Source organism: Coffea arabica, chromosome 2c, assembly GCF_036785885.1.
Source record: "Coffea arabica cultivar ET-39 chromosome 2c, Coffea Arabica ET-39 HiFi, whole genome shotgun sequence".
In the NCBI taxonomy this organism is placed as follows: Eukaryota; Viridiplantae; Streptophyta; class Magnoliopsida; order Gentianales; family Rubiaceae; genus Coffea; species Coffea arabica.
The window spans coordinates 25,060,859-25,086,462 of record NC_092312.1 but is presented as its reverse complement, the minus strand read 5'-3'; the positions used below and the strand labels follow the sequence as shown (position 1 = coordinate 25,086,462).

General features: G+C 37.3%; 4 protein-coding genes across 5 annotated transcripts; all 4 read left to right on the top strand.

The window, feature by feature from the left end:
• The first annotated feature begins 1,172 nt into the window (after positions 1-1,172).
• Positions 1,173-9,949, top strand: LOC113726988 (putative disease resistance protein RGA4). Of its 2 annotated transcripts, none has more exons than XM_027250929.2 (3): positions 1,173-1,365; positions 5,485-9,395; positions 9,490-9,949. In XM_027250929.2, exons 2-3 carry the CDS (start codon positions 5,741-5,743, stop codon positions 9,516-9,518), a joined length of 3,684 nt encoding a protein of 1,227 aa, XP_027106730.2. In that variant the 5' UTR covers positions 1,173-1,365; positions 5,485-5,740; the 3' UTR covers positions 9,519-9,949. The 2 variants fall into 2 exon arrangements, with proteins under 2 accessions (XP_027106730.2, XP_027106731.2); XM_027250930.2 differs by having other exon boundaries at positions 9,541-9,900.
• A 471-nt stretch (positions 9,950-10,420) lies between these two features.
• On the top strand, positions 10,421-13,460 carry LOC113726989 (large ribosomal subunit protein uL3c-like). The gene is made up of 2 exons (XM_027250933.2): positions 10,421-11,096; positions 13,085-13,460. The coding sequence occupies exons 1-2, from the start codon at positions 10,508-10,510 to the stop codon at positions 13,372-13,374; spliced, it is 879 nt and encodes a 292-aa protein (XP_027106734.1). The 5' UTR covers positions 10,421-10,507; the 3' UTR covers positions 13,375-13,460.
• Positions 13,461-14,624: 1,164 nt separating this feature from the next.
• On the top strand, positions 14,625-16,195 carry LOC113726990 (protein PHLOEM PROTEIN 2-LIKE A1). The gene is made up of 3 exons (XM_027250934.2): positions 14,625-14,973; positions 15,236-15,351; positions 15,671-16,195. Exons 1-3 carry the CDS (start codon positions 14,911-14,913, stop codon positions 16,035-16,037), a joined length of 546 nt encoding a protein of 181 aa, XP_027106735.1. The 5' UTR covers positions 14,625-14,910; the 3' UTR covers positions 16,038-16,195.
• Positions 16,196-20,082: 3,887 nt separating this feature from the next.
• Positions 20,083-25,181, top strand: LOC140035258 (putative disease resistance protein RGA3). The gene is made up of 3 exons (XM_072075468.1): positions 20,083-23,824; positions 23,954-24,015; positions 24,876-25,181. Exons 1-2 carry the CDS (start codon positions 20,323-20,325, stop codon positions 23,980-23,982), a joined length of 3,531 nt encoding a protein of 1,176 aa, XP_071931569.1. The 5' UTR covers positions 20,083-20,322; the 3' UTR covers positions 23,983-24,015; positions 24,876-25,181.
• The last annotated feature ends 423 nt before the right edge of the window (positions 25,182-25,604 follow it).

The following is a 25,604-nucleotide window of genomic DNA, read 5'->3' as shown; positions in this document are numbered from 1 at the left end:
GAGTGCTCTCCTTTCCCCTGTTGTGCTACAAATTCTTCTCCATTCTCGCCCCATCCCTTATTCTCCCTACCTACCCGCCCGTCCCACGTCCCTGGTTGCCTTGAAGGACAACAATACGCTAGATAGGAATAGGATCCAAAGACATCAATCATGGGTCTCCTATTTTGTTGTACTGCCTCCCTTTTGATTGCTTTGATTGTTTGTATTAATCGAATCTCCCTCAAGAAGGGTTTGAGACCAATTTTCCCGAGCACACACTAGTCTTACCGCTTCAATGGCAGCCTTTACGCTTCAATTGTTATTTGTCTCTCTTCCAAATTAAACCTACTTTTTTATTTCCTCCCACCCTCCCCACACACTTCTCAACCCCAACTGTCAACCATAAGATTTGAACCTAACAGTAAGGAGAGTGCTCTCCTTTCCCCTATTGTACTACAAATTCTTCTCCATTCTCGCCCCATCCCCTATTCTCCCTACCTACCGCCCCACATCTCAGGTGACCCATGGGTGGCCGCTGCCATTTTTTATTTTTTATTTGACCTTATATATGTATAACACCTATACCAGTGCAATAACCATGCTTTTTAATTTTTAGCCAAAAATTCTATGTGGAGTAATAAAATTTAAGTCTTTTAAATTCATTTTTTTTAATATTTGTACCATTTGAAATCTAAATCAATAGTCTTTGTTTTTTTTTTAATAAACAATATACAATATTTGACAAAAAAAATTAAGTAAACTAAACTAACAAAGTCATTCTTTTAGCACCAAATAATAAATTGACAAGAAAAAATACATCTTTTAACCACAACAAAATGTCACATTATTTATTTATTTGATAATAATATAATTTATCCCCTACCCCCCTCTCCCCGGCCCAAAACTCTTGCCCTATTTTTTCTTACCCTTTTTCTTTTTTGCAAGCACTTGCCTCCATTACCATACCTAATTAAATTTAAAAGTTATTTGGATATTATTTGAAAAAAAATCTTTTGAATCTTTTCTTAAACACATTTTCTAATTATTCTTTGCCTCGTAACATTACATCATAAAAAGTAAGTGATACGGTAACTGAGAATGCTTGACTTGATGTTCTTTCTTTGCATCTGATTCTCACCTTTAATTGTCTGTCCCTCTTTCCTTTTTCATTTCAGCTAACCAAGTTCTAGCAGAAACCCCCTTGCTCCTGGCTTTCAGTTCTCTCCGGAACTCATTTCCTTCAACAAATTAATCGAGACTAGAAAGAGACAATCACTCCTTACCTCTCTCTCTCTCTCTCTCTCTCTAAACACAAAAACTCATGCATTATAGAACTGGTCTTGGATAATTTTGGAGCTGAATTGTAATTTGAGCCACGGAGTTAAGGTACAAAACATTTTCTTGCATCAGATGATGATCAATTGTTAGCTTTACAAATTGCATGTGATTGAAAATCCAGCCTTGTGTTTTCATATGCAAATGTTGAAGCTGCTCCTTAATCTGCAAACTGAAAGTTCCCAGTATCCTGTATAATATCTCGTTTTGCGTTAGTTTTTACGATGTATGATGCTTCTTTTATAGTTTTTTAGGTGCTGATTTGATCTGAAAAGTGCCGAGCTGGCATCTCCCTTGCTATAAAAGTGCAATAATAATTCTTTACTGAAACTACTACTAATAGCTAAAGGGGAAAAAAGTAGTGGATATTAAATTATGGGAGAATTGGATTAGTCGTCCCTCACATATTATAAATATGAAAATTTAGTCTCTCAAAACGAAAATGATCAATTTTAATCTCTAGCAAATAAAAAAAGATCCATTTTAGTCCTTTTGCACTTTTCCGAGCGATTTTTGGTCGGAATGTGTCACGCGCATGTCACGTGCCCGACTTTTAAAGGGTATAAAAGGCAAATCACTTCAATATTGACCAAAAAATGTAGGCAAATACTTGCATGAACTTGGTCCACCACCTAGATTGTAGATCCCTTAAACAGAAAATAGCCACATCACACTTTGCAAATAATAATATTCAAAAAGTCTTCAAAAGTTCAGATCAACTTGGACTCTCAATTAAATGAAAATAAAAAGAGTTTGACTAAAGAAATCAAATGCGCAATCAAAAACTTTCAAGCAATAATTGTATTTGTCTCTAGACCATTCGGATTCGGGAAGGGATGAAGAGAAGGTCGAGGGAAGAAAAAATGAGTTTGAACCCAAGGAGAATAATAGGATAGGAGATTGAAGTGAGATGAAGTGAATCCAAGAAACATCCCTCTCTAGATATTGGGCCCTGTTTGGCACTTGAGTTTTTTGCTAAGTTTGTCTGCAATAAGTTTTTTAATAGCTTTATCTACAGTAATATCAAAAAACTTCTTAAAATTTTTAAACTATACACTTCAAAATATTCAAAAAAACACACTTCAAATTTTTTTTTAAAAATTTCTACAGTAAAGTTTTAAATAAACACCCAAAAACTCACTTACCAAACGGGACCTTGATTTTCCTTTTAACCCTTTTAATTAATTTTTTCCTGCTATTTTGTCTTATATCAAGGATGATTCTTATCTTCAGATCTGAAATTGGGGGCCTTCAGACACTTTCATTGGTACAATTTATGCTGAAAACTTCAAGTGACAAGTACTACCTTTTAATGGTTATTTTCTATTTCAAAATTTAGTTGCTCTTCATGGATAGATTTTCACCTTGTCCAATAATGTATAATAATAGAAATGGTGGATGTTCTGCCAAATGTGGGGAAAGAGTTAAAAGCATACGAAACTGTGGAGACATTGAGAAACTTTTTTTTTTTTTTTTTTTTAATGATGTTGAATATTTGGTGGCCTATGGGAGATCTTCAGAAGCTATTGTTGGATATTGGATGAGCTATAGGAGGATGCTAGCGGCAACAGTTAATTGGGGTCTCCTTTTTTTTGTTTTATCCTTTTTTCTTCTAGAAAAAAGGTTGGGGTCTAAGATTCTTGCTTGATGCTCTCACGTTGGTTTCTGGGTTCTTGTTTATATCTCAGATGTTGCAATTCTTTTCCTCCAAATTCTTCTTTTCCACGTATGAAGAGGAAAGCCATCTATTTAACTCTAATTAATTAACACCAGAAGACGTGGGAGGATCAAAACTGTACAAGCATTTTTTCCTTCCGTTCAAACTACTGACCGAGCAAATTTTTCATGCTTCTGCCATTGGTGATGAAGCTTAGATTTAGGGTTTGGAAGAGTTGAAGGAGGTTGATGAGTAATGGTCCCTCACATTTTTTTGATCAACATTAAAGTGGTCTACAATTTTTACCCTTTAAAAATTGTGCATGTGATGTGTGCATGATACATTCCGGTCAAAAATTGCTTGGAAAAGTGCCAAGGGTGATGTGTGCATGACACATTCCGGTCAAAAATTGCTTGGAAAAGTGCCAAGGGATTAAAATTGATCTTTTTTTATTTGTTAGGAACTAAAACTGATCATTTTCAATTTGAGAGACTAATTTTTCACATTTACAATATGTGAGGGACAATTAGTGTGATTGTCCCTTAAATTACTAATCTTTTTCCAACAGTGAAAAGATTCTTTTATGTTGAAAAGTCAACCCCATATTTGCAGTAGTCATATGTGTTGTGCAAGCAAACACTTAGTATAAATAATTTTAAATTGGGAGTAAGAAAAGATTCATGTCATTGGCCTTTGGTCCGGTGGTCATCCCAAGCTTTCTAAGGTTTGGTGATGCAAAGAGGTCATGGGTTTGAACCCTGCCTCCCTCAAAAATTTGTCACAATATGTGACGGTCTTCTTTGGCCATATTCGATGGAGTTTCTACTCACATCGAGTCCCCTCCCCCTCCCCCTAGAATAGGCTAGTTTAGGTTATAGGAATCCTATCGTTGCGACAAAAAAAAATAAGAAAAGATTGTGGAATTAAACATTTTCAACTTGTAGTCATCGTATAGCAATTAGATTGTCGTCCGAGTCGATAAATAAATAACAAATTAGGAATTGGATATGATGGTGTTTGTTTCTTAAAAATTGATTGTGGAAGAAGCTGAGAAGGATTGCAAGTTGAACTTTTGCTTTGAGGTACGTTACAAAACTTGACTTATATATTTACTTTAATTAAGAATGTACTCCCAAAGTTTTTAAAATTTTAAAATTCTTTTTATGATTTTAGTTGTCAACTAAAATTATATTACTTTGGCCCTCCCCGTAAACATAATTATTAGTAGTTTTTTTTGTTATTTTATTTATTTTCTTTTGATAAAGTGTCCTACACCAAACTAACGTTTAGTTTTCTTATAAAAGTATACCATTAATATCTACATCACCTTACAATTAATACTATTTCTTAATAAAAATTACAAAAATATTAAATTTCTTTTAACCAAATTTCTTCTAATAAATCAACTCTTAATTTCTTTGATTATTATAACTTTAAAATATAAAATAAGGTAACACTGTATAATTTGTACAAGAAATCCAAGACCAAAAAAAAAAAAAAAAATTCAACTATCATACAAATTAAAGAAACTTCAACCACCGTTTTGAACATCTTTCTTTATATTTTGTCTTCATTTCTTAAAATTTTCTTATTCCTAATTATAGTCTATTGAATCTTCATTCTACATTGCTTTATTTGCTATAGAATTTTTCTGTTATTATATCATTGATGGTTCGTTCCCTTAAACTAAAATACTGGGTTCGTCATTGGGTGGTACTCATTAAAATAGTGTTAATTTTTTTTTTTTTTTAAGAAAAGTGAAGTGTTTGAATGCAAGAAGAGGCAATAAATATTTACTAAATCCTAGTGGTTGTATTTTCAACTTTTTGGCCTGCATGATGTTTACTGAGTACCCTAACTGTATATTTACTTTGGCTCCTATCGACAAAGGTTTTTGTGCTTTTTCCTATGCTTAAAGTGCTTTTTTTTAAGAACTTATGTCAAGAATGAAACATATGATAGTACTTAAGATTATTGTTCTAGTTTACTTCTAAGGTTATTAGAACTAAAAATTCTTGCAATGGCAATTTAGTAAACTATCATGTATAGTAGGATTACTAATTAGAAAATGTTAACCGCACTTCACTTTTTGTTATCGCACTCGTATCATTTGTTTTATCATATAATCTAGCACATGGAAACCACCGTATGATAAAAATTATAATGAGAGTATGATTAACAAAAAGTGAAGTGCAATTAACATTTTCCTTACTAAATTTGTTCTTCCAATTGAATTATGAGAAGTATTCCGCCAATATCCAATTTTGAGGGTGGAGACTACTGACTAGGGACTAATACAGGTGCCAGAAAAAAGACAAAAGAAACATTATTGATGCAACTTTGTTCATAGTTCCTTGAATTATCAAGAAAAGTTTGGGTAATCGTTTGGATAGTTCATGTCATATACCTGGCATTTACTTCTGTTTTACTGGGAATCTTGTTTGAACTTGATTATGAAGCAGTTTGAAGCAGATGCCTCCTACTTGTCTCACACAAAAGTCTAAATCTTGCAGGAAGGATCATTGCCATTTAAGCTCGTGCTTTTCGCTTTACAGCCATATTTTGCTAGAATGAGCGAGAGAACAAACTCAATGGCCTTGGGAGGATGTTGCATGAACAAACAGTGACTAATCTCTTCGGTAGAAGGCAATCATGTTATGATCTTGCACTAAGCCGGACAATGTATAATATTTAGAGGTAATCCTTGCAAGAAAAACTGGGATCTCTCTTCCTATGCCTTTACATTTTGTTCAGTTGAAAAAGTGAGTGATGGCAGAGCCCATTTCGGCATTAGCAAGTCCTATTTTCAAATTAGTTGTCCAGAAACTTGCTTTGTTGATCCAGGATGAGATTTTTACTCCTGCTGGATTCGAGAAAGATGTCAAAACCTTGCAGGATAAGTTCATGGATATCCAAAAAGTTATTGAAGATGCAGAGGAGATTCCCCGAAGGTCAAAGGTGGCAGATCTCCTTGAAGAGTTGAAAGATGCTATTTATGACGCTGAAAATATTCTAGACATGCTATCAACAGAGGTGCTGATATGGAATGAAATGCGGCAGGTAAATACCTGCCCCCCTGTTGCACCTGATTGGATTTTTCGGTTGAAAAACAGGTCAATAGTACATGGCATACATGAAATCATGGAAAGGTTTGATTCAATTCGTTCGAGGTTTGATAGTAAAAAAGCTTTGTTGAACCTTGTCGGAGAAGATTCTGTTGGCAAGGAAAAGGAGAAAAGGGGTCCAGCTCGTATTAGCTCTGTTATGGATCTTGAGGTTGTGGGCAGGGTAAAGGAGAAACGTGAAATAATTAAGATGTTGAAATCGAGTGGCAACAGTGTGGACGGTCGGGTTTCTGTGACCACGATTACAGGTATGGGGGGCATAGGGAAAACAGTGCTTGCTCGGCAAGTGTATCATGACCGTGAGCTGGATGAATTTGATATTAAAAGCTGGATTTCTGTTTCAGACAGTGAAGGTCCAATTAATATGAGCACAATTTTTGACAAGATAATTGATGCTTGTGCTAAGGCTAAGAAAGCGGATAAGGACAGTAAGCTGGCTGGGCACTGCGATGTTAAAATCTGGATTTCCGTTACAGACCGCGAAGGTCCAATGAATGTGAGCCGAAGTTTTGAAAATATAATTCCTGCTAAGGATTACATACCTGGAGGTAGCCTGGAATCAAAGCTACAGCACTCTGTGGAAGGACTTAAACTTCTACTTGTCTTGGATGATGTCTGGACTGAAAATCTCGAGGATTGGAAAGAGCTGGAGAAAGGCTTATTGACAGCACATAACGGAACTAGGGTGATTGTAACTGGTCGATCAGAAAATGTGTTTGGTTTGAGTCCGCAGAATGTGCCTATCCCCCATATTCCCTTGGGAAAATTGCCCCATGAGGAATGTCTGAAATTATTTGCCAGAAATGCAATTAAAGGGGATGAGTCAGACCTAGTGAATAAAGATGTAAAGGCTATTGCTGATGGAATTGTGAGCAAATGTGATGGTTTACCTCTGGCTGTAGAGGTTATAGGATGTCTTTTAAGACCTCAAGCTCGTCATAAATGGTCGGGTATCTTGAATAATGATCTGGCCAAGGTAGAAGAGGAATATAGAGATGAGAAGCATAGAACACTATTTGTCCTTAGACTAAGTTATTTTCACCTCCCACCTGAACTAAAGCGCTGCTTTTCATTTTGCTCCATATTCCCTAAAGGCCATGAGTTTGACAAAGATGAACTGGTCAAATTGTGGATGGCTCATTCACTGGTTCAGCCAAGTAAGTTGGCAGAAACACTGGAGGAAAAAGGACGCAGATGCTTTGACAGGCTGCAAGAGCTTTCCTTCTTTCAGCAACAGCCAGAGTCAGAGAAGTACAGGATGCACGACTACCTTCACGATTTGGCAGAATTAGTTTCTGGAAAGTATTCTTGCATAGTGAAAGGTGAAAATCCAAGTCGCATTGACCCGAAAACTCATCACATTGCGCTAATGTGTGAAAAAGTGGAGGGAGCATCTAAATCCATTATGAAGTGTAAGAAGTTGCGTACCATTCTCATGCCAATGTCTCGTAATTCCTTAACAGACTTTGGCAAGACACTTGGTAAAATGTTCCAGACTCTGAAATACCTACGTGTTTTAGATCTGAGTTCTAGTAGTGTTGCAAAGTTGCCAAAAACACTTGCAGAGTTAAAGCTTCTTCACTACCTTAACTTGTCGAGAACTAAGATCAAGTGGCTTCCAAATGAACTATGCAGTTTGCTGAACCTGCAAACGCTTAAGCTCTTGGACTGCCCTTGGTTATTAGGATTACCCAAGGGCCTCAGTCGCTTGATCAACTTGAGGCATCTTGAGATTGAGGAGGCATTCTGGAAATACAGGTGCCTTAGGCAGCCACCAAACATTGGTAGACTGACTTCTCTTCAAAATCTCCACAAGTTCTGTGTTGGTGAAGCCAAGAAAGGTTTTGGAATTGAACAATTAAAGGGCATGAATGACCTTGAAGGATCACTGCATATAATGGAGCTCAATAAAGCAGAACGCGCGGCCGAGGCAAACTTGAAAAACAAACCAAGAGTCCAAGTTCTAGAGTTAGAATGGGCTTCTGAGACTAAGAGAGAGATTTCACAATTGAAAGGTAAAACACCTGATGAACATGATGCCGAGGTTCTGGAAGATCTTGAACCTCATTCAAGTCTCACAAAGCTCAGAGTTCACAGATATTGTGGTAAAAGGACTCCTTCTTGGTTAAGTAGGGGGAAGCTTCAACTTCTGAAAACCCTTATACTAGAGGGATGCCAGAACCTTGAAACTCTCATGCTCGGTAGGCAAGAAAATCTTGAAGTTATTTGCATTAAGAATATGCAGAAATTGAGGGAGTTGCCTGCACAGCTCGAGTGCCCTTTACTGCACACCCTGAAGATTATCAACTGCCCCGACCTGATTCAGTTGCCCCAAAGCATTCCCAAATTACGAATTTTGAAGGTCAAAAAGTGCAATTCTCTGAAGGCAATTCCGTCTCTCTCTGCCATATATTCTGGAACTCTAGTGCTTGTAGACAACCCTGTACTTGAGGGTTTCCCAGGCAATTACTCTGTGGATTTTCGCGACTTGGGGGCTCGTATTTGGAGATGTATGATTACAAATTGCCCAAAAATCCATGGTCTTCCAGCAAAATATTACAACAGTTGCAGAGCATCAATGAACCGCAAACTAGAGATTGGTGAATGTGAATCAATCTATTTTGATCCATCAGAGCCTCTGACACAGCTTGCAATAGATAGATGCCGCAGCCACACACTTTTGGAGGCAATGAATATCATCAGTGAGTACAAATTCGGAATCACCAGCGATTCTGTTGTCTCATTGCATTACTTGCAGTCCTTGAGCATTTCCAACATATCAGACTTGATTTCCTTTCCGACAAAATGGGAAGTACAAATCACATCACTTTACATTTCAGCCTGCAAAGATTTGGAAGATCTCTTTGATTCTGAACAATCTTGCAAAGGAAGTTTACCACGTCTTGTGAACTTGTGTATTCGTGATTGCCCCAAGCTTTCAAATTTTCCAGAAGAAGGGCTGCCTCCCAAGCTTGAACTTCTAGTGATTCAGTCATGCATCCGTCTTGAATCTCTCGGGCCCCCTGATACCTTAAAAGACCTTACTTCACTGGCAGATGTTTGCATTGTGGATTGCCCAAAGCTTCAGTCATTTCCTGCACAGGGATTTCCCTCATCTCTCCAGCACCTACGTATCCGAGATTCCCCCTTGCTGACAGAAAAAGTCAGCAAAAATGAGAAGGGCAGAGGCCCAGATTGGCCAAAGATCATGAACATCCCTTACTTGGAAATTGATGAAGTCCGTCCATCTCCAGCACCAGTCTTCGCTTCTTGTTCCCAGAGTTTGACATGCTTTAAAGGTACGAGATCATGAACACGAATTTGCTTTTACATGAACACACGGTGCTTTAAATTTAGATTTGATAATTAAGAAACTAATACCTGGACTTATAGTTTTCTATAGAACCTCCATGGATTCTTGAGGATTTCATGTCTTTTGCTTAGGCCATTGATTGAAGCAGGATGATGTGTTGCAAGAACAGGAGCTCTCATTGTGGCTCCAGCTTGAAGTCCTCTGTTCGCCTTGTTATTGCTTGTTTGCAGGAAATTTGGTTTGAGTGGTGAAAAATAAAGATGGAATCTGCAGGAATGTTAACAAAGTGCAGTAAACATGAATCTGCATGAAGATAGATAGATACCTCTGCTATCGACGCCCAACAATTCCTGGATTTCTTTCCAATCTGTATTCTGCTGAATAAATACCTAAAGAGTATGATTGTTGATGAGTTGTAACTCTACTAGTGACACTAAGCTGTATGGTTTGTGTATATATATATATGTATGTATGTATTATAGATAGTTCAATTATTATTGCATGATGATCAATAAATATCTATTGCAATAACATAACCAATTTAAAGTGTTTAATCAACAATTAGATCTATTCCTTCTTTAGTTCTTTTGAAAATCCCTCCCAAGAAATCATTTCTCAAAAAATGCACTAATTACTACTATTAGGTTTCCAAAAACTTCAAATATGATTATGTTGATAACAAAATTCCACCACTTAGTTGATGCTCAATTTATCATGTGAATTATAGCCTTAAATAATTAACTAGAATTTTGCCTGTGTTTTAGCACGATTTTTTTTATTTATTAAGAAATTATACAATTGTGAGTAATTTAAATATAAAAAGTAACAATAGTTCTACATTTTCATTCATTTAAGGCTATAAGTTTTATTTTATGCTCAATTTATCATGTGAATTATTGCCTTAAATAATTAATTACTCCAACAATTATTTAAAAAAAAACGTGTGAAATAGTTTAGTTGATCCCATAAAACAAAATAAATTAAAAAAGATAAAACTCCCTCACTAGTCACTACCGCAGTCCCATTTCCGACTGGATAAGAGAACTCAAAGCACTAGAATTCGTACCTCTTCCCTTCCCACCACCGTCTTCCTCAGCCATGCCCGCCATCTCTTCCCTCTCTTCCTCCTTCTCCTCCCTCACCCTCAAGCCCCCCAATCCCAGCTCCCATGGAACCCCCAATGCCCCACTCTCCTTCACTCTCCGCTCTTCTTTCATCCCACTTTACAAAGCTCCCATTTCTAAATCATCATCTTCGTCATCCCTTTCTCTCCCTTCATCCCATTCAGCTCCACTCCCCCTCATCACGTCCTCCATGGAAGCCGGCATCGGCGTGATGGGGACAAAGCTCGGCATGATGTCGTGTTTCGAGGAGTCAGGAACTGTTGTGCCTGTGACTGTAATTGGGTTCAGGGAGGGGAACATTGTTACTCAGGTGAAAACTGAGGCGACTGATGGATACAATGCTGTTCAGGTGGGCTATCGCCGCGTGCGGGATAGGAAATTGACTAAGCCCGAGATGGGACATCTTGAAAAATCTGGGATTATTCCGTTGAGGCATTTGCAGGAGTTTAGGCTGCAGAGTGTGGAGGGGTTTGAGCCCAATCAACGCCTTGTGCTTGATGAATTGTTCAAGGAAGGGGATTTGGTGGATGTTTCTGGGACCACTATTGGCAAAGGATTCCAAGGTAATTATCCAATGTGTTTGCTTGAATTAAGCTTCTTCTTGATTTGATAAAATGCTTTGGTTGGAAATCACAAGAATTATTCTCAGGAGAGGAGAAACAACGAAACCTATAGCTTGTCATACAGATAATTGATATTTGAGGGACATTAGCTTGGTGGTTGTCTACTACTTTAGCAAAAATGGTGCTTCATTTTCCTGCACTTTATGAACGTATGACAAGCAAAGAGTTTTGGTTTTTTACCACTCATGCTGAGAAGGGTTGGGACCTGGGAAGTATCCCAATTAGTTAATTGGCTTGTTATAGGGATATTTAATTCGATGCCATTGTCTCGCAAAAGCCCTGATAAGAAGGGGTAAAATACACACACTGGTTATAGTTTAATGGACAGAATGGGTTTGGAAGGATTCCAACTGAGATTAATTCCTTTCGATGTTCAGTTAGATGCTAGCATTATTTTTAAAGTTCTAAAAGTTTTATCTTGATTGGTCGTCTTTTGTCACATTACTAATTCCTGGCAGATTAAACCTCAATAAAAGGATAATGACACACTATTTTCTGGTCCATATATGTGTACATCAGCACATTAGCACTTGGTGAGGTGAATGCAGCCAAGTTTATAACTTTGGAAGTTCAGTGTAATTAAATTAAATCTCAAATCGTTGCTTTTTTTTTTTTTTTGGGTGCTTGCTCTTGGTTGTCATTTTATTGTGTCCATTATTTCATTAGTGAATAAAATTTCTGCCAGCTTTTAATAATATGCAGTATCATGCTTTACCTTTGTGGTATTTGAGTAAGTGACGTGCTTCAATTTGGTACGAGTCATTTTTTATTAGTGGAAAATAAGCAATCTTAAGTTTACCTTGCGGGAAGCACACTAAGTCCATATGTTTGGGATAGACATGGATTATGGAGGATGAGACTTCTATACTCATAAACATGAGGATTACTATGTGAAGAATGGACAAACCAAGTACAAGGGGCATTGATAAGGAAAGGAAGAAAAGGATGTTAAATGTATAAGGCCTATGTATAAGACCTTCAACATCTGGCTTCTCAAGGTTTCAGATTGATATGATTAGTTTCTTAAGGACCCTGATTTTTTTGGAATTGTTGTCAGATTGCATTTTGCCTTAGCTACAATTGTGGTTGTGCTTATGTTTTGTCAGCTTGCCTGATCTGCCTCAGTTTATAGTTTATCACAATGCACAGTATACACACATATTAATGTTATTGTTAAGTGGAAGTCGTGAGAAAATTGTTTCTTCTTCTTTTGTTGTTTTCCTTTAAAATCTGTTTGATACTCATTTTGTACCTGGTAGCTTGGCATCAAAGATTCTTGGGGGGTTGATTAGTTTAAAAAAAGGGAACTTGACACCATTGGCAGAAGACTTTTCCCCTTTTTTTTGTTCTTCATGGAACATATCAACGAAAAATCAAGTTTATGTGGGTTTAACCCATTATGGCAGCTGGTAACTTTTAACTTCTTATTACATCACAATAATGTGCGGATAAGCTGATATAATCTGTTTATGACAATCTAACACCAGCTGGATTTCCATAATACTCCATTTAGTTTACCTGTAATTTGGTTGTCGCTATTAATGTGATCACATTGAAAACAAATTCCTCTGTTTCATTGCTAATATTCATCATTTATAACAAATTTTAGGGAATGGTTGTCTCATGTTTCACATAGCCAAGGTTTAGTGTTTCTCCACATCAGCATAACACACTATTTTGTTGTAGGACAAATTTTAGTTGTCCTTAGAATGTTATAAACAAGTATGGTCCTTCTGGCCAAGGATTTTGCAATTCATTGCTATCCAGATGAAAAATGTTTGCAGTGTTTAGTTCATTCTTATCATTCTTGTGCTTCCCTATTTGTTATTGGTGTCATTCTTGGCGCTTCTGTTTTAAGTTTGCTATCTGCGTTTAGTCATGTTGTGGGACGTGACTCTTGACTTGAGCATTTTAAATTTGGCTACTAGGTGGAATCAAGAGACACAACTTCAAGAGAGGCCAAATGGCACACGGATCGAAGAGTCATAGGGCACTTGGATCAATTGGTGCTGGAACAACTCCTGGACGGGTATACAAGGGAAAGAAAATGCCTGGAAGAATGGGAGGTACCAAGAGAAAGATAAGGAAGCTGAAAATTATCAAGATCGATAATGAGCTTAGAATTGTGATGGTTAAAGGTGCTGTACCTGGTAAGCCAGGAAACCTTCTCCGCATAACTCCAGCAAAAATCGTTGGAGTGAATATACCCAAGAACTAGCTCTCTCTCTCTCTCTCTTTCTCATGACTTAAATCTCTGTAATTTACATATTAGTCCCAAGCTTACTCCCAGCATCGATTCAGAGATGTCTCACCTTGCCTCTTGTTTTTGGTTTCCCCATAACGTAGCTGTTTTAATTCTGAGGAGTTGACAGAACTAGGAAACAACTTCACTCTCTTAGAGCCTGACTATATATATATATATATATATATATATATATCGAGTTGGCATTTATTTTGATGTCTATAGGCTTTCCCAACTAGTCCCTATTCTTTTTCATTCAGATGGCAAAGAGTAGACTCGAGCACTAGCCTATAAATAGCCACTGCATGTGTAACTACTTGGATTAGCTTCATGACTCGAAATCGTTTGGATGGTTGGTGATAGGCTCCAAATAAGGGGGGTGGAATTCAACCACTGCTAGTTTTGTTTCCCTTGCTTGCATGAACGAGTATCTATGCATTGTAGTCCGTCCTAAAGTTGCCTTCAACAAATATTCAAATATTTCTACCCAAAGTCTATTTTTGGGCCTGCGGCAATAGAGAAGATTAACAGAGAAATATAGGTAAAACTAAGTGTAAAAAGGTTTACATATATATGAAAAAATGGATGATTCATCAGGGCCAGCCTTTACAGCAGCTTTATATTCTGCTTATACTCTGGTCTGGACAGGCTGCAGGGGAGGGAAATCAACCATATGGTACCTTTATCGCTTTCATTTTTTTTTTATCCTGTTCTAGTTTCACCATAGGCTGATATAAGTAGATTACACATATTCCACTGGACGTGGATTTCTGTTGATAATTGACATTCCAGAATTTACTTTTCGCAACGAAACAACTTTCAGAGATTCATATGTAGTTTCTTAAAATTCATGTTCATCACCTCATTCTTATCAAAGAAAATTGGGATGCCATATGGGTATTTGATCTAAAATTAAGCTGTCTTAGCTGACTGGCCATCTCTTCTGTTCTAAAGAAGTAGATGTAGTCACTGCATTCAAATGGCTTTTTGTTTGCGAAAAGTAGACGATATGACATCCAAGTTTTGTTGAATTACGTTCATGATAGGGCGGAAGTTTTCTTATAATCAATGGAAGGGGGCAAGAAAATTTGTCTAACTAAAAATTGTAAAAAACTGGACAGAATTAATTAATTAGAGACGCTCCGGATCCAGACTACCCCACTATAAATAGACTGACATCTGACTCCCAAGGCTCAAGCGCGTCCCAAACGGAGCTTATCGTTTCCTGTACGACAATAATGTGTTTTGACAGTTTGAGAGCAAGACTCAAGCGCGTTACTTACTAAAGTTTAGTTTCCCTGTATGATAACGTCTGTGTCCGTCGACCACGAAAGAATCTTCGTTCTTGAAGGTTTCTACATTTTTCTGTATTATTAATACAAACCAACCCTCAAGGAAGAAACACAAGCAGCTGACAGAAAAGGGCCTGCATTTTTTTGAGGGTTTGTGTGTATCACGAAACACAAGCAACAACAGCCGGAAAGAATCCGCAGCTGATTCACTTGCGATACGATGGCAGCAGGCGGCAAAATTCGCGAAAACAAAAAGGAAGAATTTTTGGACCACAAAAAGAAGGTTTCCCTCTTCACTCAATTTAATTATTTCTCGCCTATCATTTCTTAGCTTACGTGATTTTTATCATCTTCTTCTCTCTTGTGCTTCGTCAGTCCAAAAATTCCTCTTAACTGCAATTTTTTTTTTCCTCTGGTGTGTATATTTATCACTTATGGGAGAGATGCATGCGTATCTGTGATAGTACTATTACATTTGAAAAGAACCAAACAAATAAATAAAGACAGACGATATAATGGTTTCGGCCGTGGGTTGTTTGTTGCAGAAAAGATGGGTTGATGAGAAGTCCGGAAATTATTGCTTCATGGTGTACCCAAGATCCTTGTACGTAACTTGGGGACACCAGGAACACTGGGACTGGAAATGCTTCAAGGAAACAAGGTACATAACCTACTAATCAAAATGCTTGATCTAATTTCACACCTCAAAACCCCCTTTGACAGTAAAAATTGACACCATGATTTGATCATTCAAAACTCCTTTATTTGCAACAAAAAAAAAAATCTGGATTCTCATCTTACACTATGATATATAGACTAGACCCATCTAATTTATACAATTCAAGCAATTATACATCTGAACGGAAGCTGATGCCAGTACATAATATATGGATACTTAAATGCTATCTATCAGAATTAGGAAAAAGGAGAAATCCTAATTAATACTCCACTTTGTAACGCATAATTATTAATTCATGCAGCGACGACAACATTGAAGTTGTCAAACTGAGTCACATCTGCTGGTTGGATGTGAGGGGAAAATTCAAGATGTCTGATCTCTCAAAAGGTGCTATGTATGAAGTTGTGTACGTGGTGAAGTTGACAAAGGGCGCTGATGGCTGGGAACTTCCTATCACCTTGAGACTATCTCTTCCAGGCGGAGAAGTTCAAGAACGAAAAGTGAGTCTGTTGGAGAAGCCAAGAGGAGAGTGGATAGAGCTCAATCTGGGCAGCTTTCGGGCGAGCGATGGAGACCATGGTGAGGTCTGCTTTGATCTGTGGGAACATGGAGGACACTGGAAAAATGGGCTTCTTGTCCAGGGAGCAATCATCAGGCCATGCAATTAGTGTCATGAAAGAAAATTACCATCCCTCTCCGTGTTCTTGTGTTACATCACATCACCCTCGGTAGTTCCGTTCAGAAATATGAACTTGTATTGATCACGTCCTGGACAAGATGAAAGAAATTATTCCTATAAATTTATAATAAAACAATTGTTTCTGAAGATCCTCACAGAAAGATTGTAGGATTAGTTTTGGAAAAGTGGAAAATATATTTTTATTAATACTTCGAGGATTGTTATTAATGTACTTGTTTGGATCTTCAGAAGTAAATGTTACAGTAAATACTTCTGAACATCTCACATACATCACATCACAAAATATGTTACAGTAAAAATATCTCAAATAATTTACAATCCAAACAATAGTGTTGTAAATACTGGTAAGACACGGGGAGGAACAAATAATAGCAATTGATAAAAAGAACAAAAAAAAAAAACTAGCAAAAGTTAAAAAGAAGGGGAGAGAGGAAGCCATTATTGTGCAAAGGAAGCCATCTTGACCCCTTAAGTTTTCAGCAAACTTGTTAACAAATTTTGGACTAACTCTATTTTGCACCTCTGAACTTTATATCTCTTTGTCGCTTTGCACCATAAACTTCAATTTTAGACGCTTTCCATACTAAACTGTTATTAAGAACTGGTCACCGCTTATTTATAATGGATGTCATATAATTAATTATTATCATTAAGAACCGGTCATATTTGTATTAGGTCAAGCTTTCTTTCCTGGCTCCCATTTGAAATAACATAAACAAATTACGTTTTGTCAACGAGTACTTGCGTCCAATTTGCACCCACCTAACATGATAAGATGACGATTTCATTGAACAAATTGCTGAATCAATTACTTTAGAACCTCAATCAACCTAATTTATAAAGGGCATAGTTGATATTTGTCTAATCCGACGTCGGTTTGCGTAACAAAGATATATTTTTTTTTTAATGTGATCATGTCAATTTATTCACTTTCATTTTATAGTTTTTTTTTTAAAAAAAATTTTCAAATCAAACGAGAAGCATATCTGTTTGACTCTGTGACATTTTTTTTTTTTATTTTAACTATAGATGCATGATTTGAATAATTTTTTTTTTCAAATCTAATAGCGGGAAAGATTCTAACAATCCTAATAATTGACCCTCTGGCACTTGAATAATCGATTCTAAGTTTTAAAAAATGGGTGGACATCATTATCCTCATTTGGAACTTAAGTCCCTCCTTGAGCTGTAGGCGAAGGTTCAAACTTGATATAAATTTGTTGGAATTTAGAGTATAAAGTAAGAAACAATACTTTAGTTTAGTTAGTGATGCAAAAAAAAAAAAAGAAAAAAGAAAAAAGGCTTTACTTTTTATTCGTTAATTTTCCCTTTTATAGAGGTAGGATAACAAATCAACCATAAATATCTCAGAACAAATGTCAAACAAAAAATACTTGTTAACAACTGAACATAATCTTCTACTAGAAAATCTCCTAAACAATTCTAACAAACAAGAAATAACCAAATACTAAAAATGTGAAAGCAACTCCTAACAAGTAGATTTACTCAATTACTATGTTATTTATCCAACATAAACTCTCAATTTTGGAAACTTTGCACCCTAAATTCTTAAGTTTATTCTATTTAAATCCAATCAATGACAGCATTAGCAAAATTAACGGTATAAAAGATCCAACAAATCAATGACAACACGCTGAAAACAGTCAAAAGGTGCCAAGTATCACAGCAAAAATAAGACAGCACATTGTCATTAATTTTGCACCATCTTTTGCCTCATGAATTTTGCTGACAATAATATAAATTAAAGTCATATACTTAAATCAATAACAATGTGCTAAAAGTAGTTAAAAAAAAAAAAAGCTTAGAGATCGCAATTAGAATAAAGCGGTACAATATTATCATTAATTTTCATTATCCTTTTCTCGTCAATTTGACAAACATAAGTAGTGATTGGATTTAAATAGACAAGGTTGAGAGTTTAGGGTGCAAAGTATCTTTAATTAAGAATTTAGGATACAAAGTATCTAAAATTAAAGTTTAGGGTGTAAAGTTCAAGCGGAGTAAGTCCAAAAAATTTGGATGCAGTAAGGTAAGGCAGCTGCTTGCATTGGAAATGGCCTCAAGGGAGGTAAGTCCTTCGGGTTTGTTTGGATTGTGTTTTATTTGGAATATTTTTACTGTAGCACTTTTTGTGATGTGATGTGTGTGAGATAAAAAGGTAATTGAGAAGATAAAAAGGTATATTGGAAATTGTAATAATGATGTAAGCAGATAAAATTGGAGAAATAAAACACAATCCAAACAAACCCTTCGGAGGATGAGGTGTGGACTGGTAGTGCTTGTGGGAATTCACGGTTAAAACTTAGAAACGGCTACGAAAATGTTGAGACGCGTAGGGCAACCAGTTTGTGTTGGAGTAAACGCTCTTGCTTTACTCTTTTTTGGACGGACTTTGGAGCATTGCAGCTATTTGTCCACGGAATCTTCGTGGGTTGGGTTTGACTTTGAGGCATTCCAATTCTTGACCTTTTCTACTTGAAGCTAGAAAAGCCGGAGAAAATAGACTCGTCACTTGTTAGTCGTCACTTTCGTAGAACTTTCTTGTAGACCTGCGAATCTCATTGGAGGCTCGTTCATCAACTTGCAGAAATTCCACAAACCGCGTTAAAATGTGGTTGTTGGTTCTGGCTGAGCTTACAACGGCGATGCAGACAGCTTTCAATTCCTGCATGCATGCGCGTCTAAGGAAAAGATCATCCTTCTTCCGTTGATTTCATAAGAATTTTCCTATCCGTGTATGCACAAGTTTCAACTCTCGAAAACATGCTATGGATCAACCAATCATTAAGATTTCAGTACAAACACGCTAACAAAATCATCATCATATCTTTCTCCGTTCCATTCTGCATAACAACAAACATTACAAATAAATAAGTTTCCAAATTGTTAATTACTGATATCCTAAACACTTGAGCACATTCTAGATTAAGTGAGAAGTGTATACTAGTTTATGACTTATTTTTTGAGATAAGTTTTGCCTAGATAATTCGAAACCATTTAATTAATTACGATGTTCTATTTTTTTGTTATCAAATACCTCTGAATATGTCAAGGTTTAAATCTATTAAATTTAAATGCTGAATTGTGTTATCAAACGAGGCGTGCTAAGGATTGTAAGTGTTTGTATGGATCCATAGTAGTAGCGGAGCTAGGACCTACTACCAAGTGGAAATACTCTATTGTACCACTAAATCATGTCGATTATCAAGCGAAGAGAAATTCGATGTAAAATTATATGTTTTCATTCAAAGTTTTTGCTTTAATCTTCCCAAGGACAAGTGTATTTTCTAGAATTGGGGGGGGGGGGGGGGGGGGGGGGGGGGGGGGGGGGGGGACAATTGTGACAAGAAATTGTGAAAACTATTTATTAGTATTTAAAAAGTTTTCCAAAGCTGACGCAGTCTCATTAAAACATGGCTCCATCCCTGATTGGTAATTTTCTTGTGCTTTGAATTGAAAGTGTCAAGCTGGTGAAATAGCCAGTAGAAATGTTCAAACTACGCCCGTGTCAAAAGAAATAAATTGAAGATTATTTCTGTCAGTCCGAGACTTTGGTCTAAAACATAGAGATTACATATAATTTTTGAAATCATAAACGTTATAAATAAAAAAAAAAAAAGAAAGGAAAAAAGCATTAAACTACAAGGGGCTGAAGTATATTTAATCATAAACGTTTATATCTTGATCACTACTGTAATTATTTGAGTTTTTAAATTGCTAAAATGACTCCGTGTGTTTTGAAATTATTTGCGTTTGCTTCTCGAATCTCTGGTTGTTTTAAGATGAAGTCAGTCAATGAATAGACGTAATTGGAATCTCTTCGATATTCATTGGATATTTGGCTATGACTGACGTAAGAACAAGTGACCTGCTAAGGTGGAACTGGAACTATCATCTCATCTTATCTATTTACACTTTCTTCTCATAACTCTAACTCCTATTCTTCCTAGCTAGATATATTTCCTTGATCCACTTCAATACTTCATAAGTAACCTGTCTTGTTAATCCTCCTAGCTACCTACCCTTTTACATTCATCACCCAATCTTCATCTTCATCGCCCTTGACCCAAAAAAAAAAAAAAAAAGAGAAGAGTTCCCTTTGTAAAGCTAATAGTTCCCTTTGTAGCTCGTCATTGAACAAAGCCTATTCCTTTTTTCTTTTTGTCCCCCTCTCTTTCTTTAGATTTGTGAGTCGGTGGACTTGGTTTGTTTTTCAGCAACATTCTGAAACAATGACAGGAATGGAAGCAGCAATTTTATCAGCCGTCGTGTCTCCTGTTGCTAAAAAGGTTTTTGATTTAGTCAGTTCCCTGTTAGCGGGGAAGTTCCATTTGCACCAAGGAGTAGAGGAAGATATTCGGGACCTGTCCAGCCAGCTGACAGCTATTCTAGCGGTGCTTGAGCATGCAGAGGAATTGCAGCTGGATTCTCCACCAATTCGAGATTGGCTCGGGAAGCTGAAAGAGGTTCTGTTTGATGCAGAGGACATACTGGAAAGCTTCCAGACTGAAGCCTTGCTTTGGCAGCGGCAGCAGCAGGCGAGGAACGTTCATCTCCCATTCAGTGCAAGTCAGCTGTTCATGAAACTGAACGTTGCACAAGAAATTAAAAAAGTTTTACTCAGGCTCGAAAAAATTGGGAGAGAGAAACAGAATTTCCAACTCGATGCGCATGCAATTGATTCTGGAGCATCATCGACAAGGCCGTCTGTGAGTAGAAACACAGGCTTTATAGTCGCTGAATCTGATGTTGTTGGCAGAGACGATGACAAAGACAGGATGATCAATCTCTTGCTATCAGAGGAATCTGACAGACAAGGTGATGTTTCTGTGGCTCCCATCATTGGTATGGGAGGTGTAGGCAAGACAACTCTTGGTCAGCTTGTGTACAATGACGAGAGAGTCAAAAACCATTTCGAGTTTAGGATGTGGGTATGTGTCACAGATGTCTTCAACTACACAAAAGTCCTGAAAGACATGATAGAATACCACACTGAGATCAAATATAATGACATCAGTTCATTGTCGAATGTCCAATTAGAGTCTCGCCTTCTTGAATTCTTGAAGGGAAAGCCGTACCTACTCATTCTAGATGATGTGTGGCCGGAGAGTTTTGATTGGAGTGATCTTCAAAAGCTCCTGAAACATGGGGGAAAGGGATCTAGAGTAGTGGTTACCAGTCGTAGCAGCCACGTCGCAAATCTCATGGGGACGCTGCCTCCTCATTTCCTGGAACTATTGCCGGAAGATCAGTGTCAGTTTCTTTTTGAAAAAATTGCATTTGGTCCAGGGGGCGCCAAGAGGACTGAAGAAACAGAGGAGATTGGTAAGGATATCGTCCGAAAATGTAAAGGTTTACCATTGGCCATAAAGGTCATGGCAAGCCTCTTGCGAGGGATCGATGGTGCAAGGAAATGGAGAAATATCCAAAAACATGAGATTTGGGAAGCAGAGAAACATAATGATGCAAGGAAGCCACAGATTTTGCCTGCTTTAAGTTTGAGTTATAATCATCTGCCTGCTCATCTAAAACGGTGTTTTGCATACACTTGCATCTATCCAAAGGCATACGTCTTCCATAAGATGGATCTGATTAAAGTATGGAAAGCAGCATCTTTCATCCTTCCAAGAGGACAATACTCGATAGAAGATATTGGGGAAGAATATTTTGATGAGCTGCTGAGAAGGTCATTCTTTCAACTCTCAAAAGTTGATAATCAGGAGACTTTCAGGATGCATGATCTTCTTCATAATTTGGCAGAGTCGGTTTCAGGCCCCTACTGCTATCAAATCAAGGATAATGACCCCTGCAACTTCTATGAAAAAGCTCGGCATATCTCACTGCTGTGTAGTGCTGCTGAGCAGCCCATCATGGGAATTATGGAGAAATCTCAGAAGTTGCGGACACTTCTATCACCCAGTGACCATCAGAAAAACTTTGGCCAGGCCCTTGACAGCATATTCCAATCTTTGAAGTACATAAGAATCTTAGATTTAAGCTCAAGCATCATGCTTGAACTGCCTGAATCAGTTGGTGAGCTGAAGTTGTTGCACTACCTGGACCTGTCGAAAACAGAAATCAGAAGGCTTCCCAACTCAGTTTGCAACCTCATCAATTTGGAAACTTTAAAACTTTTGTCATGCCTTTGGCTTTTTGAACTACCAAAAGACCTTGGAAAGCTAACCAATTTACAGCATCTTGAGCTCGATGACATCTTCTGGTACAAGCTACGTACCTTGCCACCAGGAATCGGGAGCATTACTGGCCTACAAAATTTGCATGCATTCCCTGTTAGCCGTGAAGCTGGAAAAGGAATTAATGAACTGAAGGGGATGCTTCATCTGAAAGGAGCATTGCACATTAAGGAGCTCGAAAATGCAGCCAATGCTGGAGAGGCAAATTTGAAAGATAAAGAAGATCTTGTGAAGGTTGTATTTGAATGGAGTAATAATAGGAATGGTAGTCCAGAGAATGCAGCACTAGATGAAAATATCATTGAAGATCTTCAGCCTCATCCGGACATTAAGGAGATCCAAGTCATACACTATCAGGGTGCTCGATTCCCAGCTTGGATAAGAGACGGGCAGGTAAAAAATCTTACTTCCTTGACCTTAAATCATTGCATAAATTGCAGAGTCCTTTCTCTTGGCCAACTATCACGCCTTCAGAGCCTCAGCCTCAAGGGGAATCTTGAGTTGGAGGAATGGATGGATGCACCATACCATTTTCTCCACAGGCTAAAGATCAGCAACTGCCCAAAGCTCAGAGACACGCCCAAAATATTTCTCAACCTTGGGGCCATGAAAATAAAAAAATGTAATTCGTTAAAGGCCCTTCCGTTGATCCCCTCAGTGATGTTTTTGAAGCTCATGCACAATCTTGTTCTGGAGGATTTCAATGAGCACACGGTCATTTTGGGTTCCGTCAATAACCATGGCCAACCAGTCCATCATGTACGCCAGCCTTCCTTCATTAAACTCTTGGAACTGAAAGTCATAGACTGTCCCAAATTGCCTTGTTTGCCAGAGGTATTTGCACCACAGAAACTGGAAGTAAGTGGCTGCCCACTGCTTACCAAACTGCCTACCCCAGAATTTTCGCAACGCCTTCAACACCTAGCGATTGATGCCTGTGATGATCCAACGTTGGTGAGGGCAATTCCTGATACCGGGTCTTTGTATTCGTTGGTGATCTCAAACATCTCAAACTTAACATCATTTCCCAAGTGGCCACATCTTCCTGGACTCAAGACGTTGTACATAAGCAGATGCAATGACTTAACATCCTTGTCAGATGAAACAGCAGCTTCAGTACCATTTGAAGGCATGACTTCCCTCGAGCTACTTTCCGTTCGGGGCTGCCCCAATCTTGTGAGATTTCCAGATAAAGAGCTACCCGCGACACTCAAGTGTTTGATTATTAGCTCAAACTCCGGTCTTACGTCACTTGGTCCCGAGGAGGCATTCCAGAACCTTACATCCCTGACCGATGTAAACATCGAGAACTGCCCTGAACTTCATTCATTGCCTGCGGAAGGTTTTTCAGCATCCCTTCGCCATTTGCTAATTGAAGGGTGTCCAGAACTGATCAAAGAATGCCAAAATGTTTCTGGAGCAGATTGGCCCAATATCCAAGGCATTCCTGACCTAGAGATAGAGCCTCTTCAGGTCCTTGCAAGTCAAAATCCACAAAATCCTCCAGCTGCTTGGTATCATTGCCTTATTTGCTGCAAAGGTTGGTACTCAATTTTTATGTAATTTCTTCTCTTTTTTTTTTGCCATAAAATATACGTATGTGGGTAGACTTTCAAAAGTTATCTTCCCTAGAAACTGGAAACTTAAACTTTTCTTCTTGTCGTTGCAGGTACAAGAACAATTGAAGACCAAGCCTAATCTGGTTAATTCTCTTGACAGCGGTTTAAACAGGTAATATTCTGAGCTAACACAAATGAGTGGTATGATTGTTGTTTTGCTGTTTAGGCAAGAAATTTGAATGAAATTTTCCCTTTTTTGGCAATTTATTAACATTGACTATGTCTATTGCATATCTATATGTTTCTGTAACAGAAATATATTTTATGTTTGTGTGTAGATTTTTATCGGTGCTTCTGTAACAAATAATCGGACACATTTTCTCTTTTCATTTGCCTATCAAAAAAAATAACTAAACACAAAAAGTTGAATGAGCTGCAATATTGATTCATTGCATACATTTATTCTATGACAAAATAAACGGGTACAAGTACTTATTATGATTTCTATTACTACATGTTATTACTAAAGAATGTTAACAAAGAGGATAACATTTTATCGTACCATATACGTTACCCCATTTGGTTTATCATGTCTAAAAATGGGTTTCCCTTACCCACAATCCATATGGATTGGTTTAAAAAAAAGAATTCATCTTAGAGCCAACTTGTGTTAGTTTAGTTGGCAAGAACGGAACAGTTACTCGTAAGAAGTCGTATGTTTGAATTACACTGCTAATGTGAGGGCAGTGCATTGATGGGCAATTTATAAGAATAGATCATATATTCGAATTTCACTGCTTATATGAGGATTGTGTGTTCATGAGCAATCCGTAAAAAGCTCTATAAACGACTTATGATTTCGGAAACATGTCTTAACTTACATCCAGACTTTTCATATTAGAAAGTGTGGTCATTGACTTTTCTTTGATGTGTATATAAAAGTTTCTTTTTTTCTTTTTTTTTTGGGGACAGATAATGGATGTGAATATAGAGTTAAACGACTTAGCTAACTTTTTTCCATGGATTATTCAGGGGCGATGTCAATCTCAAAAGGAGAAAGAACAATTCAGGATTGCAGCATAATCTGCCCTTGTCTCCACAGATTTCAACTGGTTTTCATGAACCTTGAAGGAAGTATGGCAGCAAACACCTTATGTTTTCGGGTCCAAGACAACATCTTATAATTATGGAATCAAGCACTATCAATCTATTTTGGAGGAATTTGCGGTCCCCTTTTTGGTCTGCATTCATGGCTGAAGCTTCTCTCTTACCCCCAAAAAAAAAAAAAAAAAAAACTGCAGTAGTACTTTTTTGGTTCTTTTTTCCATTATTGTTGTTGATCCTATTGCTGGACCTTTAAGATATCTATAATAAAGTGTTAGTTTTTTCATAGCATGATATTAAGTATATATTATGCAATCCATGTTTTGGTCCAAATGTTTAGTAGTTAGATACCCTCTTTTAAGTTAAAAGCATAATGAATTTCATCATCTGTTTTGGTTCTTTTTACACAAAAATCTCATTATAAAACTTCTAGGGCTAATTCCATTCTGCACCCTGCAACTGTAGTCAAATTCCCACTTTGGTCCTTAAACTTTAAAATAAGACTCTTTAGTCCATAAACTATAAAATTTATCTCACTTAAATAACATCAATAAGGAAGTGAGACAGATTTTATGCCTAGGTGAGTATACTTTAGAGGAAAAATGGGGGCAAATTTTATACTTTAGGGACTGAAATGGACAAGTTTTATAATTAAGG